Here is an 18,338-nt window from a genome sequence, read left to right as displayed (position 1 = left end):
AGCAAATATTTCCATATCCCTGTGCTGAGAATTTGGTATGGAAACTGCTTTTGGTTCATCAATTTACATGAAGCAGCTCATCTACTTGAGTGTGGCCTATCTTCCCAGGTAAGAAACAGATCAGATGTTCTGTGTGTGTGCACCTTTTGTTGTGTCTGGAAACAATGTTTTCTTGATCAGTTTGTTCTAAATGTTCTGCTTTTCTCTTGTATCTAGGCGTCCTCCTCCAGCAGTGCCTTCAAGACCTGGCTACTGAATGTGTCCCACTATTTTCTACCTGTTTTGGCAGACTATTTATGTAATTGCAGTTGCACGTCCAGATTCTGTGAAAACTCCCCATCTCAGACTCTTGCCTGCTGCTCCCTACAGTAATACAAACCCTCTCCAGTAGCCTGGGCAAAAATTGTTACTCTGTCATTACTCTACTCTTCCCTAACTTTGTTTAAAGAAGATCTGTCTGATCTGTTTGGGATTTGTTGAAAGTTACATTTTTATTGGATCTGAATGTGGGTTTGTACAATATTTGACAATCAACTTGTTCTAATTTATAAATCTTGATCAATCTACAGTGAGGCAATAAGGGTTCCATATGCTTTAATGCTGATGGTCGAAGAGTGAAGTTCTGGACCAGAGGTGTTTTAAAATAAAATATAGCTATAGCTAAATTGGTTTAATTTGGGAGTCTGGGAAGGGCCTAGAAAGCTGAAGACAAAAAAATCTTTCCTGGCATTTTATGTAGATACTGGCATGATTTTTGTAGGATGATAACCTGACGTATAAGGGGCTGTCTGCCATAGTGGAGATCTGCAGAAGAGTTGAAGAATTTACTGGCTGGGCAAAAGTAAATTCTGGAAGGTGAATTTGACGGGTTTAGTGAGACTGCAGGAATTGTACCCATGTATAGCTGTGGTCAAATTAGGGTTTCCTGCATGGGGGCAAGTGTTTAGAAAAATTTTCCATTACTCCAGCATTTGAGAGTGACCACTCCTCTCCAGTCCTTCTACCCAAAGGCAGGATTAAGTGTGAAACTGGTACAAAGTATCCTAAATAACCTTTACAAATTCTGTAGTGTTGAGACAAGCGGGTGAGTGGTGTGCAAACAGGTAGGAAAGCAGCTCCCACCCTCACCCCAGTTAGAGTTTTCAGTATTAGGATTGCAAGCCAATTTTCTAATCCGGTGTAATTTGTTCCACACACAACAAATGATTCACAAATGTAATTATTAAAAAGTTTGCTTTCTATCCAGTTTCTCACTTTGAATGTTAAACACAAGTAGAATCACGTCCATACGCTATCCACATACTCCCCAATTAGGGAATTTACTTTTTAGGCAACACTCAAATTCTTAACTTCAGAAGAGATTGGGAACAGATTTGTGGTGAATAGCTTTTGCAACTGGAGGAAGGCATGTAGTGGAGCTCCCCCAGGACAGGTACTAGGACTGCTGCTTTTCTTGATCTACATTAATGACTTAGACTTAGGTGCACAGAGAACAATTTCAAAAATTTGCAGTGGCATGTACAAAATGGACTAAATAGCCTCCTGTGCCATAATTATTGATTCCATAAATTCAGCAATCGAGCAGCGTTTTCTTTGCATGGTGCTCTTACCTTCTGTATATTTTTGCTTTTTGTAAATTACCTTTGGGAATAAAATTATTTTGTACAGATTGGTATGTGAGGAAGGCTGTTGTTTAATTTGAAATACTATAGTTCAAAACCTAGTTGAATTGATGCAGCTTTTGAATGTCACCTGGAATGGAGACTTCCAGCTTTGTTGGGGGAAGCAGAATCACCCAAGAGGTTGAAGCTGTATGAGTCTAGTGCTAGCTTTAGTTTGAATTTTTGCCATGTTGAATCATTTCATGGGAAATGATTGAAACATCACATTAATAGAAGCCAGCAACTATAACAAGGCAGAAGTTTCTATCCAGATGTTAGGATAGTGTATATCAAGCAAAAATGAGGATAGCAGCTGACCAGTGTACACTCCAGGACTTAAGTATCAGGAATGTAACACGACGCTCACTGAGCTGGTTAATTAGTTTGCAGACGTTTCATTACCCTGCTGGATAACATCCTCAGTGCAGCCTCCAATGAAGCGCTGTTGTGTTTTTCTGCCTGGTATTTAAACTCTGGAGTCCGTGTGGAGTTGATTACCTCATTTCTAGTTTTTCTTCGCAGTGATTGTGTATATAGGGTCTAATTTGTCATGTTTACTGATGGCCTTCTTGGTGGAGAACCAGGCCTCTGGAAATACCCATGCTTGTCTCTGTTTGGCCTGTCCTAGGATTTGACGTTGTCCCAATAGAACTGATAGTTCTCCTTATCCATGTGAATGGAGACAAGTGAGTACTGGGCATGTCTTTTTGTTACTAGGTGGTGGTCATGTTTTCTTGTGGCCAGCTTCCTCCTCGTCTGTCCAATGTAATGTTTGTCGCAGTCCTTACAAGAAATCTTGTATATCATGTTGGTTCTGTCCATAGTGGGTAAGAGGTCTTTGGTTTGAGTTAGCAGTTGGTGTAAATTTGTGTGCCACTTTGATGACCAGTGGTGTTAGGAGTCTTGTGGTCAGTTCAGATATGTTCTTGATGTACGGTAACGTGACAAGTGTAGTAGGGCATACTGTATCTTTTGTTGTGTGTGAGATTTTCACACCCCTTCATTTGTGGGTGTTGGGGCGGTTACTGTTGAAATTCAGGACTTGATCTGTGCGTATGGCCATTCTTTGTACTTTCGTCAGAAATTCCCCTGTTGGCCCTGCATTCTACCATGATGTCCAGGAATGGGCGCTGTTCATTCCTTTCTTCTTCCCTGGTGAATTTGATACAGTTAGTGTGTCTCCTCTAGTTTAATCCATTTGATGGCAAAAGTGTCATCCATGTATCGGATCCATAGTTTAGGTTGAATCTGTGCAAGGGCCATGCTTTCAAATCTCTTATCACCGCTTCTACTGTTAGTCCGGAGATGGGTGACCCCATGGGTGTCCCGTTGATTTGTTCATAGATTTGGCCATTAATGATAAACTGGGTCGTGAGGCACAGGTCCAGTAGTTTCAGCATTTTGTCTATGGAGATGGTGTTTCTCAGGTCTCGTTCTTTTAGTAGTGTTGCTCGTGTTTCTCTTGGCAGTGGTACGTCAATTGATTGTGAATAGGGCGGTAATGTCAAAAGGACATACCCCGATTCTATGGCCTCCCAAAGGTACACAAACCGGAAGTACCCATCAGACCGACAATCTCCCACCCAGGTTAGCGAAGGAATTACAACCACGACTAAAGCATCTCATCAGCGACTCAATCCATTCAGCCCATCAAAGAAATAAGAATAGATGAGGATGAGACCATGGTATCCTTTGATGTTACTGCCTATTCACATCGATTGACCTACCACTGGCAAGAGAAACACCACTAAGAGAACAAGACCCGAGAGAAAACATCTACACAGAGTTTAAATACCAGGTGAGAAAACATAACAGCGCTTCATCAGAGGCTGCACTGATGATGTTACCCAGCAGGGTAATGAAATGTCTGCGAACTAACGAACCAGCTTGGTGAGCAAACCAACTACAGCATCCACAACACAAGCTACAAATCTATTCAAGAACCTTAATGTAACACTATAGTATTAATTCACTTCAGATATTATGGAATACCCATGAAATGAATCTAAAACTGTTTTAACTTTCACCAAGCCTTGTTTACCTACCATCATTGTGCTCCCCCTGCAATACAATTGCAGTTGATCAAACACCAGTGCCGTTTGGCCGATCCTTTACATAGTATCATCTTTTCAAATCTCTACCATGCCTACATTCTTCAGCTCTTCTAATTCTGGCCTAGTTAGAATCTGCCCAGTTTATCACTATCAATGGCAACTATGATTTGTCATTTAAACCAGAGCTCTGGAGTTCCCTCCCACACGAGACTCATTGAAATAAATTCCATCATTTTATTAAGAAACTATCTCCCTCCAAAAATATTCAAGGACACTTGTCAAATGGTGGTTCAAAAAGTGTTCCTAAACACAACCCTCAAATGTTTCCTCCGTTCCAAATGGGCAATCAAAACATGACTGTTTTAGATTTTCCAAAGTGAGGAAACCTCCTTTCTTGTACCTTGTGAAGGCACATCAGATGTTATGTCTCCATCAAATCACCTCTTATTCTTTAAGCTTCACTTGATACAAGACTAGTCTGTCCAACCTTTTCTGAACCTGCTCATTCCAGATATTAAACCTCAATTATTTCTAACACATTTACATCCTTAAATAAGGAGACCATATTGTGTATAATACTGCAGATGTGGTTTCACCAATGCCCTGTAAAGCCAAAGCATAACCTCCTTACTTTTGTATTCAATTCCCCTTGCAATAATTCCAATTACTGCTTGTATCTGCATACCAACCTCTTGTGATTCATGCATTAGGACACCCAGATCTCTCTATGTTAAGCTTTTGAAATAATGATTTAGATACTTTGTCAAAATGGACCATTTAACACTTGCCAGATCTTCGACCACGCAAACTACCTGATCCCTTTGTACTCTGTCTTCCACAAAATTTTACATTCTTACCAGAAAATGACCCATTCATGGCTTTTGTTTCCTGTTAGCATACTGCCCTGGATAGAAGATTGACGAGCTATCTCATATACAAACTTTTTATTTTCTGCTCCAGCTTTCTGAATCCAGTACATCCCCTAATTTCCAGTTACCTACATCACCTATTATTCCTCAAAACACTCATTAGTTAAACATGATTTCCCTTTCCCAAAAATCACTGTCTGCCTGATTACTTTGAATCTTTTCTAACTGCCCTCCTGTAACATTTTGTTTTTAGTTCCTAAAATCTGCCATAGGGATGATGCTAAGCTAACAGGCCTGTAACTTCCTGTTAGTCTCTTTTTTGATTTTTTTTTTTTTTTAAAATTGCTACATTCAATCCTCCAACCTAAAAAGGAGTCTTCCCTGAATCTGGGGGATTTTGCAAAATTAAAACCATACAATCAGCAAGCTTGCTACTTTTAAGACACTGGGAGGAAGACCATTTAGACCCAGGCATTTGTCCGCCTGTAGCTCCAACCATTTACTACTTCTCCAATTGTAATTTTCTCCAATTTTCCCTTCCATCTTCTGAATGACGGTTATTTCTGGGATGTTACTTATATCCTCCAATAAAAATCAATGCAAAATACCTGCTCAATTAATGTGCCATCTCAATTCTGTTAGTTCTCCAGACTCTCTCTACATAGGAAACATGCTGACTTCTTAATGCCAACTATTTATCGAACTCTTCTATTCCTAGCCAGTGCTCTCTAGTACTCAGCAATTTTCCCCTCTATTTTTGTTACTTTTTATATTCTAGTTTTCTGACCGGACATTCATCTTTGCATAATTATGCTTTTTTTTCCCTTTGAAGCTTGATACCATCCTTAACCAATTTTTTACTTAGTCACATATAGTGGGATGTCTCCTTGGAATTTAGTTTTTCAGTAATATACTTAAGGAGCTATTTCAGAAATATATATATGTCTCTGCAACTCGATCTGTTTGCTAGATCAATTTCCCAGTTTATTTTAGTTATCTCTACTTCCGTGCCTTCATAATTGTTCTTACTAAAGTTTGAAATAACAGTCCTTGACTTGCTTTTATCAAGCTCAAGCAGAATATGAAATGCAGCCATTGTGGTCCCTTCATTATAGAATCATTCATTAATTCTATCATGTTACACAATATTATGTCTAGTATCCTGCTGTCTGGTTGGCTTCAAAACATGCTGTTCCAAGAAACTATACAGGAAACATTTTATGAACTATAGGAATATTAGAGCAAGAGTATGCTATTTAGCCTGTTGAGCCTATCCTTCCATTCAGTATAGTCATGGCTGATCAATGTCTTTTACCCATCCCATCTCTATAACCCTTTTTGCCATTGTTAATCAGAAATCTATCAACCTCTATCTTAAAACATAACGATTGAGCTTCCACAGGCCTAGGAGTAGAAACAATTTTCATCACTGTCATAAATGGCCCCATTATTTTTATAATTGTGTACCCTGGTTCTAGACTCCCCAGGTAAGGGAAGCACTTTATTTGAATCTACCTGTCTATCCCTTAAAAGTATTTGTGAGATTTCATTCTTTGAAACTCGAGAATACAGGCCCAGTCTGCCTGATCTCTCTCCACAGGATAGTCCTGCCATCTCAGAAACAAGTCTGGTGGACCTTTGCACTCCCTCTACGGCAATACGTTTTGGAATAAGGAGACTAAAACTGCACGTGGTACTCCGGGCACAGTCAAAGCAAGCTCCTACACAAATTGAAACAATACTTCACTACACTCGTAACGAGATTCTCTTGCAATAAAGACTAACTTTGCATTAGTCGTGTGTTATGGCTGCTTCTATATCTTAACTTAGGTTGTGACTCTGCATTAATAACTAATGTAGAGCCACCTGTCACCTTACATCCACCTTTAACATGGTACCATTTAGTTTATAGTGTTTGTACTGCTTAAAATGTATTACATTTAATATCTTTAGGGTCAATCCATATCTGTCTTTTATGGGCCTGTTGATCAGAGTTGGTGTGAGGATGAGAGATAAGGAATGGCAAGATGTGAGAACCTTGATGTCAAGAGATATTGAAAGATTATTCAAAAAGAAAAAAGGCAGCATATGTAAGGTTTAGAAAACTGAAATCAGACATGGCCCTTGAGGAATACAAAAGCAGGAAAGAACTTAAAACAGGAATTAGGAAGGTGAAAAGGGATTATGAAATGCCTTTGGCAAGTAGGATAAAGGAGAATCCAAAGGCATTTTATGTATATATAAGGAGCAAGAGGGCAGCTAGGGAAAAGTCCAGTCAAGGACAAAGGAGGGAATTTATGCACGGAGGCAGAGGAAGTGAGCAAGATGTTGAATGAGCACTTCACATTGGTATTCACCGAGGAGAAGGAAATGGATGATGATAAGATTTGGGAGTGGTATGTTGATATTCTAGGGCATGTTGATATTAAGAGGAGGTATTGAGTGTCTTGAAAAACAGGAAGGGTGACAGGTCCCCAGGGCCTTTGGGATCCATTCCAGGATATTAAGGGAGGTGATTACTGCGGCCTTGATCTTTGTATCCAGTTTAGCCCAGGAGAGGACTCAGAAAACTGGAGAATAGCCAATGATGTTCTTTTAAGAAGGGCAACAAGAATAATCCAAGAAAATATAGGCCATTGAGCATGATGCTTTTTGGGAGGTCAAATGTAAGAGGAAAGTAGTAAATGGCAGGACCCTTGGGAGCATAGATATACAGAAGGATCTTGAGGTGCAAGTCCATAGCTCCCTGAGAGTGGCAACCACTGGAGAAGGTGGTAAATGGCATGCTTGCCTTCAACAGTGAGGGCATTAAGTGTAAAAGTTGGCAAGTCATATTGCTGTTGTATAAACTGCAGTTAGGTCACATTTAGAGTGTGGTGTGCAGTTCAAGTCATCACATCATAGGAAGGATCTGGAGGGTAAAGCAGTTGCATACGAGGTTTTATCAGGATGTTGCCTGAATTGGAGTGTATTAGCATTAAAGGAGAGGTTGAACGAACTTGGATTTTTTTTTCACTACAATGGAGGAGGCTTGTACAAGTACATATAATCAGGAGAGGCATGGATAGGGTGGATAGTAGGAGTCTTTTTCCCTCGGGTGGAAATGTCAAATACTAGGGGGCATAGGTTTAAAGGAGATGAGCAAGGCAAGTTTATTTTTAAAAAGCAGAGGATGGTAGTTTCCTGGAATGTGCTGCCAGGGGAAGTGGTAGAAACAGACACAATAGCAATGTTTAAGACAGACACATGACAGGCAAGGCATAGAGGGATATGGACCACATGCAGGCAGATGAGATTAGTTTAGAACAGCATCATGGTTGGTGCAGATGTGGTGGGCCAAACAGCTGTTCCTGTGCTGTACTGTTTTATGTTCTTTAAATTTAAACTTACCCACCTGAAACCTTACAGTACCTGCCTTTTTTCACAAGTTTGAACTGACTAAACTTGAAAATACAGTGAACAGTGTCAACCATAAACTTTGACCTGGAACAAAAGCAGAAATTGCTAGAGAAACTTAGCAGGTCTGACAGCATCTGCAGAGTTAAATGTTTCAAGCCTTGTAATTGTTCATCATTAGTTGTTCTATTTATGACCTGGGCCTTATTCTTTGAAATTATGCATTGTATTACCATTATCCTTCCAGCAGCAATACGACGTTCAGTTACTGTTAATGAGACACATGGAAAACACCAGTAAATATGCAAGTTCTCTACCAATTTAAAGCACCTTTAATAGAAAAACTGCTATTTCATAAAATAGAGTCTATGTGGAAAGAGGCACAAAAACAGGCACTCAGATCATTCTCAGACTTGTGGATAGACATTCACTTCCTCATTCCCTTTGCCTTCTGCTCACAGCGCTCAGTGATACATTTGAACCAAACCCATCTTACAGCCCATATGCACTAGTGATCAGGAACAGCACACTCTTGGTTACTGTACAGTCCAGTCCTTGGCTATTGCAACATTTTCCGGTGTACCTGATTTATTTTAAAAAAAAACAGTACATTTTCTCTCTTTCATGCCTGCCTCTCACATACAGCCAACCTCCTTTGTGCAGGGGGTGTTCAGGCCCCTGCCCTAGACTGGTTTTAGATTGGTAGTACCAGTATGCTGAGAACCCTGGTACAGTTCTTCAGCTGCCAATTGGGTTCTGATTAGCAACAACCTGTCCCATTCCAGCTGATCCTTCTCAGGCTTTATGAATAAGTCTAATCTGTTGCCTTAATTGTTTAAAAGTGCAGTTAAACTGCTTACTAAGTCTCTGAGCCTCAAACAAGATCAAAAATCCTGGCTTCCAGAACCTTCCCCCAGTTTGTTTATTAACAATAAACATATTGACCTTCTAGGAGTATGTATTTAACATCAATGGATATTCTGTGCAATTAGCCTTGGACAGTCCAGTCTGAACAATTCACTTACCAGTCTTGCTGTCAGCTTCTCCCAATACCACAACTAGCTTCAAAAGCAGCAAAATCACAAACAGCCATCCAAAACAAGTAAAATGATCTGCAGTTATTCAACCACAATAGTCAACACATCTGTTTCAAGTCATCATTTGAGTTTATGTTTGAACTTTTCTGCGGTCATCAAAGAGACTTTTCAACATGTAGACTTGGACAACTGATACCACCAGCATCACTCCCAAATTGATAGCTGACCAGAAATTGACTCTATCCAAGTTGCCCTCTTGCAGGTTGCGATCCCGTGCCTCGAAGGCTCGGAGAATGGCCTGAATCTGCACACTTTTTGCCAGTTTTGTGTTCATGTTTCCAATCGACTCCTGAAAAAGAGTATGATCAACAGTTAGTGAAGGAAATGCTAACTGTAGCCAGCAAGTATAAACCATTGTAAAGACAAAGAAAAGATTTACATCAGCATTTAAGAAGCTTGAATTACAAGGAAAGACTATAAACATCAGAAGAGTTGATAAATAAGGTTCAATAGGTGTTCCAATTAGGAATTCCCTCCCTAATGGTATTGTGGGTCAATCCACTGCAGGTGGACTGCAGCAGTTCACCACCACCTTCTCAAGGACAACTAGGGACAGGTAATGCTGACCCAGCCAGCGATTCCCATATCCCATATCCCATGAATTCAAAAAAAGGTAAAAGAGAGGGTCCATCCAGGGCCTCCTTTAGTGTCACAATGATGCCACCCGCAAACTGGAGGAGCAGCATCTCATATTCCACCTCGGGAGCCCTTCAGCCCAATGGCCTAAATGTGGACTTTACCAGTTTCAAAATCTCCCACCCCCAGCCTCATCCCATGACCAACCCTCCCTCTCATCCTCACCTTCTTGACCTGACACAACCTGTCCATCTTCTCTCCCTCTTCCCACCTCACTGACCAATCCCCACCACTCCCTACCTACATTCACCTATCACCATCCCACCTACCTTCCCTCAGCCTCACCCTTCTATTTATTTCTGAGCTCCCTTCCCCCTTCCCCATTTTTGAAGAAGGGTCCTGACCCAAAACATCAACTTTCCTGCTCCTCTGATGCTACCTGGCCTGCTGTGTTCCTCCAGCTCCACGCTGTGTTATAAAAGAGAGGGAACCTCTTTTCACTAGTTGGAGTCTGTAAATGGACTTTATAAATTTCAAGATGGTGGGAGGTAAAGCGATCTGGAGGCATTAGGAAACGCATTCCTCCCCCTATAGGAGAAAAGGTCATTAGGACAACAAGTTCCCAAAAGAAATAAAGAGTGGGTAAATATTTGAAAGGGAACATTAATGATTAATGGATTAAAAAAGGTCCCTTTTGTGCTAAAAGATTGTTTTTATGCTTCCCTCAAACAGCTCTTCCTGCTACCGTTACAGCCTTTCAAAACTGAAGTTTGTGCTCCTAAAGTACGACCTCATCTGGGCATATTTAGTGCTATTCGTATTCACATTATCTATTTCTCCATTTCCTCCTCTTCCACCCATTCCTACCAGATGTGTGCAAAAGACATCATTCTGGGGAAGAAGCTGTATTCAATTTTTAAGACTTTCTAATACTCCATTCCATTTCCATAGCATCTGACAGTACTCCCTTACGCACCTGGTAAAGCATAACAGCTTTAGACATGGTGCGTTTGCTGACTTACCTTGATATCATCTACTTTAACGTCCAGTAGCTCTTCTGGTTCCACAATCTCTGACCAGTCCTCCTCAGCATCATCAAAAATCACTTCAAAGAAGATCACCTTCTCAGAAATGGTACTAAAAGAATTGTCAAAGCAGATTTTGTAATCGCCAATAATTGTAGGCTCGATCCTGAAAAGTAAATTGGATAAAATGAGTTTGGAGCTCAATTCACCTTGCTGTCCCAGACAATAAACAACTAAAAACACAAATCAAAAATATACTCAAATTTCAACTGGACTACAAATAAACAAAATTAACCTATTTATTATAGCACCTTTAAGTTATTAAAACACCCAGGTAGCTCATGGGAGTAATTACAGACAAATATTTTATACAGTCACAAGAAAATACCAGGGTAATGATCAGAGGTGGATTTTAGGAAGCAGCAAAGAGAGAGGGGCAGAATGGTTTACAGTGAATCCCAAGCTTAGGGTTAACCACCTGTTGACTGCATAACTAATGATGGAGTAATTACAATCAGGGATGCACAAGTGACCACAGTTGGAAGAAATAGAGGAATTTTGAAAGGTTTTAGGGGACGAGAGAGATACGGAAATGATTTTTAAAAAAGGAATTTGAAATTATACAAATTTTAGAATTAGCTCACAATCAACAAATGAGCCAATGCAAGTCATCCAGCACAGAATTTCCACAGGATAATACTAAAAGGAGTAGCAGCAGGCCATTCAACAGCTTGAGCCGTTACCATCATTCCAATAAAATCATGGTTGATCTGAATGTAGATTTAACTCCACTTTCCTGACTGGCTTCCATAACCTCCTAGATCAAAAATCTGTCTAACTCAGCTTCTATTTCCCAGTATGGAATAGTTACCCTTGTTCATTTGTTAAATATGGTTAACAATAGGGTTTGATTTATGTAACGATGGATCATATTTCATTTCTGAACCCATTTGTTTCTAAAATACACAGCCCAGACTCAATTTAGATATTGCATTCAGGAACCCTTCTCTAATGAGAGATTCACATAATAGTGCCATGCATTTTGAAGGCCAAGTGCAGTTTACACTGGAAAAACCAGGCAAAGTGGATACAAATATTGCACTTCACTCAAAGGCAGGCCTCCTCCACAACAGGCACTAGAATCTGCAGTACGGGAACCCTGGAAACCAAAGTTCTAGTTGCACTCAGTACCCAAGATGTTGAGTTGTGCAGTTTTACAAGGATCCCAAAAGGTCCCACTTTGTATTTAACTAGGTGACCTCCATTAAGGTGATGGTAGTTACAGCTGACCTCAACATTACGGAGTTACAATTGGGAATTCAGAAAGGATTCCTGCCCTTCATGATTGAGTTTACAAACTGCACACACAGGTGAGGATAGGATTGAGTTCCACTTGGTCCAAATATTTCAGCTGCTTCAATGGCCTTCCCTTATTGGAGAACAAGTCCACATGGTCAGAACTGGGGATCCTCACTTACATTTACACATTATTCAGCACCATTCATGACACCTCAGATACTGAAGCAGTTTGTGCTCATATAACAGCAAGGCCTGAAAAATATCCAGGTTTGGGATGAAAAGAGGCAAGTAACATTCACACTACGCAAAATGCTAGAGAATAACAATCACCAACAAGAGAGAATCTCATGTTGTCCCTTGACATTTCAATGGCATTACCATCACTGAATTCCCAACAATCAGCATCCTGGCGTCTATTATTGACCAAAAACCAAACTGGATTAGTTATACCGATAGGCACTTCGGATCACAATGCTGTGTTCCTCCTCCCAGTTTACGAGCAGAATTTGAAACGAGCACCCATCACAGAAAGTAGTACAGTGCTGGTCTGAGGCAGCGGAAGAGCTTCTCTGGGACTGCTTAGAATCAGTGGACTGGACCACATTCAAGAATTCAGCAGACAACCTAGACAAGTACGCCATCATTATCACGGGCTTCATTAACAAGCATGTACAGGACTGTGTACCAAAGCAGTCAATCTGTATATTCCCAACGGGAAACCTTGGATGAACCTGGACTAGTTACTGAAGACCAGGAGTGTGGCATTCAAGTCAGACGACCCAGACATATACAGGAAATTCAGATAAGTCCATACAAGGCCATCAGAGATGCCAAGCGGCAGTATCGGACCATGTTAGAGGCCCAAACTAGCCACACGGATACACGCCACGTGTCACGAGGCTTACACGACAACCGGATACAAAATGATGCAGAACAAAATAGTAGACAAAAGCACATCCCTCTCTGATGTACTCAATGCTTTTTATGCCAGGCTCAAGCAGAGCACCAGTGGCCCTGGATGCATTTGTTCCCTCAGTCCCCACTGCAGACATCGGATTGGCCTTCTTGACAGTGAACCCAAGGGAAGCAACTGGCCCAAACAGAGTTCCTGGCTGTGCACTCAGATCCTGTGTGGATCAGCTAACAGAAGTATTTGTTGACACATTTAACCTCTTCTTGCTAAAATATTTAGTCCCCACTTCTTCAAGACGACCATTATCTTAGTGCCAAAGAAAACACATGCAACATGCCTAAATGAATACGGTCCGGTGGCACTGACCTCCATAATCATGAAGTGCTTCACATCAACTCTAGCCTCCCAGCCTGCCTCAATCCCTTGCAATTTGCCTACTGACAAAACAGGTCCACAGCGCCATTTCCCTAGCCTTACACTCATCTCAGAACATCTGCCTAACAAGGATACCTACGTCAGGCTCCTACTTGTCAACTACAGCTCTGCCTTCAACACTATAGTCGTAACCAAATTAATCTCAAAACTCCAAGACCTAGGTCTCGGCTTCGCCCTCTGCAACTGGATCTTCAGCTTCCTGACCCATAGACCGTAATCATTGACGACAGACAACTGTAACTCCTTCACGATAACAGTCAACACTGGAGCTCCCCAAGGATGCGTCCTCAGCCCCTTACTGTACTCCCTGTACACTCAACTGTGTGGCCAAATTTCACAAACGCCATCTACAAGTTTGCTAATGACACCACCGTTGTACGCCTGATATCAAACAATGACGAGTCAAAATATAGGAAGGAGATAGAATGCTTGGCGTCGTGTTACAATGATAACAATCTGTTCCTTAATGTCAGTAAAACTAAAGAACTGATCATTGGCTTCAGGAAGAAAGGAGAGAACACACCCCTCCATACATCAACAAGGCTGAGATGGAGAGGGTTGAGAGCGTCAAGTTCCCAGGAGTGACGATAACTAACAATCTGTCTGGGACCTCCCACGTAGATGTGACGGTCAAGGAGACACAACAATGCCTCTTCTTCCCCAGGAGGCTTAGAAAATTCAGCATGTGTGTAAGGACCCTCATCAACTTTTACAGATGCACAATAGAAAGCATTCTATCTGGGTGCATAATAGGTTGGTATGGCAACTGCTCTGCCCAAGGACAGTAAGAAACTACAGAAAGTTGTGTGCACAGCGCAGACCGTCACAAAAGCCAACTTCCCATCCATGGACTCCATCCACACTTCTCATTGCCATGGAAAGCCTGCCAACAAAGACTCGTCCCAGCCTGGTAATACGGTCTTCCAGCCTCTTCTGTCAAGCAGAAGATACAGAACCTTAAACACACATACCAACAGGGTCAAGAACAGCTTCTTCCCTGCTCTTATTAGACTGCTGAATGGACCTCTCTAATTTCAAATCTAATGTTGATCTTGCTTTTGTGCACCTCCTGTGCAGCTATAACCCTGTATGCCTCGCTCTGTCTAAACACCCTATGATCTTTATGCCCTGTGTGTGTTATGATTTGCCTGTACTGCTTGCAAAACAAAAAACTTTTCACTGTACTTAGGTACATGTGACAATAAATCAAATCAAATCAAATCTGTAAGTGACTCCAACAGAAGATCAGAATAGCTAGGAATACTGTAATAAATAACTTAATTCTGACTCCCCAACGTCTGTGCACTATCTACAAGTCAAGAGGGTGATGGAAAACTCCACATTTGCCTTCAGGAATATAGCTCCAACAAGAACCTTGACACTATCCAGGACAAAGTAGTCTGTTTGATTGGCACCACATCCACTTCATGCTCCAGCGATGCTCAGTAACATCTGTGTGTACTATTTACAAGATGCACTGCAGAAATTCACCATGGTTCCTTAGACAGCACCCTCCAAACCCATGACCACTACCATCTAGAAGGACAAGGGAATACCAGCACCTGCAATTTCCCGTCCAAACCACTCACCATCCTGACTTGGAAATATATGCTGTTCCTTCAGTGTCACAGGGTCAAATCTTGGAATTCCTTCTCTAATGGCATTGTGTGTCAACCTCCAGTCAATGGCTGCAGTGGTTTAAGACAACAGCTCACCACCACCTTCTCAAGGGTAACCAGGGCCAATAAATGCTGGGCAAGCAAGTGACACCCAAATTCCTCAAGTGAATAAAAGAAACTGCACACATGGGCATTGGGTTATGAGAAGACCGAGTTCCACTATGATTCGCTTTACAGCAAAATAGCTTGCCAAAATGAGACCGATAGCCCCAGTAGTCATTCCTTGTGTATCAGAAGGTTAGTGAACTGCAGTCCCGCTTCTACTTATACAGTCATAAAATCAAATACTGTGGAAACAGACCCTTCAGTTCAACTAATCTACAGCAGCCATGTTCCCAAACTAAACTAGTCTCACTTGCCTGTGTTTGGCCCCCGCCCAAACCTTTCTAAATAGCTTTTAGATGTTACAACCGTATCTACTACTTCCTCTGCCAGTTCATTCCACATACAAATCACTCCTAAAATGTTGTCCCTCATGTCCTTTTTACATCTTCTTCTCTCACCTTAAAAATATGCTCCCTGGTCTTGAACTCCTCTACCCTAGGAAAAAGACCCTTGCTAGTCTATGCCAGTCGTGATTTTTTTTACAACTCTACAAGGTCACCCCTCAATCTCCTAGACGCCAGTGAAGAAGTCCCAGCCTATCCTTATAACTCAAAATCTCCATTCCTGGTAAATCTTTTCTGAACCCGCTCCAATTTAATAATATCCTTCCCACGGCACAGTGATGAGGACTGTACACAATACTCACCAACATCCTGTACAAGCTTAACATGACATCCCAATTCCTATACTCAAAGGTCTAAGCAATAAAGGCAAGTGTGCTAAATGCCTTCCTAAGGATTGCCTTCTTATACTGACAGTATAAATTCCAAGCAGAGTAGAACAACATCGCTTCATCAGAGGCTTCACTGATGATGTTACCTAGCATGGTGACAAAATGTCTGAACAAAAACAAGCCAGCTCAGCGAGCAAGTCAACAACTTCGCCTTCTTAGGCACCCTGTCTACATGTGATGCAAATTTCAAAGAATCATGTACCTGAACCCCTAGATTTCTCTGTTCCACAACACCACCCAGGGCCCTACCATTAGTTGCAGAAGTCCTACCCTTGTTTGTTTCACCAAAATACACTCATCCAAATTGAACTCCACCTGCCACTCCTCAGCTCACTGGCCCAATTGATCAAGATCTCTTTGCAATCTTAGATAACCTTCTTCACTGTCCACTATACCACCAACTTTGCTGTCATTCGCAAACTTACTAGCCGTGTCTTTTATATTCTCATCTAAATCATAAATGACAGAAGTGAACCCATTGTGGAAGATCACCGATCACAGGCCTCCAATCCGAAAACAACTCTCCACCATCTCCATCTGTCTCCTATTGTCAAGCCAATTTTATATCCAAGCTTTCCCTGAACCCCACGTAATCAAACTTTACTCATTAATCTACCATGCAGAGCCTTGTCAAAGTTATACCTTTGAGTTCAGAATCACAGACTATACACAGAACCGATGGGCAGAAGGCTAATTGGGGGCATTCTCAGAGGTGCTAAGTACTCACATATGGACACCATCAGACTTCCTTGATTCCACGATCAGACTTTCACCAACAGGACTAAACACAGTAAAATCAACATCCAATCCAGCACCTCCAATAACCTGTGGATAAAGCACAAGCCAAGCTCAGAAACATAATATACTGCATGATTTATCCCGGCAGTTAAAGTTTAGCAGTCGCAACAAATGGTTTGTGTATTACAGCTCAGTTTACAACTGGAGAAAATGGAGGTCAACAAGATCACGATTTAATAGTTGAACCAAATCTCGGGGGTTTTGTGGGGAGAGGGGAGTGGGGAGAGGAGGGGAGTGTGGGGGGCGAGCACAGTGCCAAAGGAGCACTTCCCTCGAAGTGAACTCAGTGCCCAGGCCAGGGCTGGCAATGGGGACATTCTCCGTATCCGAGGTTTGGAGAGCTCGGGTCTTCTAGCTTGCTGTATGGCCAATACTTTGCCCTGAATCTCCGGGCCCACCTGGTATTCCAGCTCCATGCTACTGTTGTATCCGGCATTTTGGTAAAAACATTCCTCTCTGCCCGGCGGCAACACGAAGGTAAACTCGGAGTCGGAAGGCTGGCCAAAAGACACGACCTCCAAGAGATTTACCGACACCACAAACAGAAAAACTACACCCCATTCACCAAACCCCAGCCCCATCTTGAGTCTGAAACTTACCCCCAAACTTTCCACTTCCGCAAAACTCAGGGCGCAGCAGATTGGCCGTCAGGACTCAGAGATCGCAGAGTAGTGTCCAATCAGTGTCTCTGTTCCCCCGAATATCCAATCAAGTACAGACAGATGGTCATCGCTGTAATTCATGTTGAGGAATCCAACGATCAAGTTGGAGCTGCAAATGCTGAGGGGGTTCCAGGGGCTTTTGTGGTGCAGTGGTAGCATGCTTATCTCTGAACCAGGCGTTCAAGCCTCGGAGAGTGCAATAACATCACTGAAGAAATTGAATGTAAAATATAACCAGGTTTTCGTGGTGAACAATATCTTTCCTAAAGAAGATCGACCAGCATTGTATGCAGTGGTCTCACCATTGTCCTTTACAGCCGCAATACGACGTCTAAACTCCTGTATTCAGTGTTCAGTTAATTAATCAAATCTGATGTTGTGAAAATAGCGAGAGAGAGGAACACTAAGGAGAGCAACTCTTGACAACTGTGCCCTTGTAACTGATAACCTCACAGCAACAGTCATCATGCCCCAACATTTCCTTAAGAAGCATTATACTTCGGCTGTAAATAGCTCAGAGGAGATTTACTAGACAGATTCTTACGATGAAGGGCTTTTCTTCTGAAGAAGGGTTGCGCAGGTTATGCCAAATACATTTGATCATTAAAGAATGAGAGGTGATCTTATAGAAATAGTTGTGTCCAAGGAAGCTTGAAAGAGTGGATGCTGATTGGATATTTTCTCTGGAAGAGGAATCTACAACTAGAGAAAACAATTTAAATATAAAGGAGTGTCCCAAATAACTCAAAATGAGAAGGACTTTTTTTCTGTCAAAGGGTTGTGAGTTTTGGAATTCTCATTGAATGTATTCAAGGCTGAGTTAGATGTGATTGACGAAAGAGTCAGGAGTAGGGGGACAAGAAAGTGCCTTTAATTCGATCTGGCATAATCACAATGACTGATGAGTAATCTCAATACTCCTTTATGATCCAGTCTTTTGAATCCATAATAAAGAATATGATAACTCAATATTTCATAAAGTTAGGCAGTCAACCTGGTTTTATGAAAGGGAACATAGGAGCAAGAGAAGGACATT

General features: G+C 41.6%; 2 protein-coding genes across 4 annotated transcripts in view; one reads left to right on the top strand and one right to left on the bottom strand.

The window, feature by feature from the left end:
- Positions 1-6,378, top strand: part of dnm2a (dynamin 2a) — a 67,893-nt gene extending 61,515 nt beyond the window's left edge. For all 3 annotated transcript variants that reach the window (XM_048618040.1, XM_048618042.1, XM_048618041.1), the window contains one exon: positions 217-6,378. In XM_048618040.1, coding sequence (XP_048473997.1) covers positions 217-256 — 40 coding nt within the window. In that variant the 3' untranslated portion in view covers positions 257-6,378. The remainder of the gene's footprint in view (positions 1-216) is intronic.
- A 2,745-nt stretch (positions 6,379-9,123) lies between these two features.
- LOC109919905 (transmembrane emp24 domain-containing protein 1-like) lies at positions 9,124-17,240 on the bottom strand. Its single transcript, XM_020519940.2, has 4 exons — positions 17,039-17,240; positions 16,570-16,667; positions 10,676-10,844; positions 9,124-9,366 (listed from the first exon to the last, which is right to left on the bottom strand). Exons 1-4 carry the CDS (start codon positions 17,219-17,221, stop codon positions 9,148-9,150), a joined length of 669 nt encoding a protein of 222 aa, XP_020375529.1. The 5' UTR covers positions 17,222-17,240; the 3' UTR covers positions 9,124-9,147.
- Positions 17,241-18,338: the final 1,098 nt, after the last annotated feature.

The sequence above is a fragment of the Rhincodon typus genome, chromosome 38, assembly GCF_021869965.1.
Source record: "Rhincodon typus isolate 14 chromosome 38, sRhiTyp1.1, whole genome shotgun sequence".
Taxonomy (NCBI): domain Eukaryota; kingdom Metazoa; phylum Chordata; class Chondrichthyes; order Orectolobiformes; family Rhincodontidae; genus Rhincodon; species Rhincodon typus.
This window is presented reverse-complemented; position numbering and strand designations above follow the sequence as displayed.

Bases quoted from the DNA above. Each gene is read 5' to 3' on its own strand.
- LOC109919905 (XM_020519940.2), bottom strand. From the start codon at position 17,221: ATGGGGCTGGGGTTTGGTGAATGGGGTGTAGTTTTTCTGTTTGTGGTG. The intron at 16,668-17,038 runs GTGGGCCCGGAG...CTTTATCCACAG, and splicing joins GCATGGAGCTGGAATACCAG to GTTATTGGAGGTGCTGGATT. The intron at 10,845-16,569 runs GTGAGTACTTAG...TTTACTTTTCAG, and splicing joins AAGTCTGATGGTGTCCATAT to GATCGAGCCTACAATTATTG.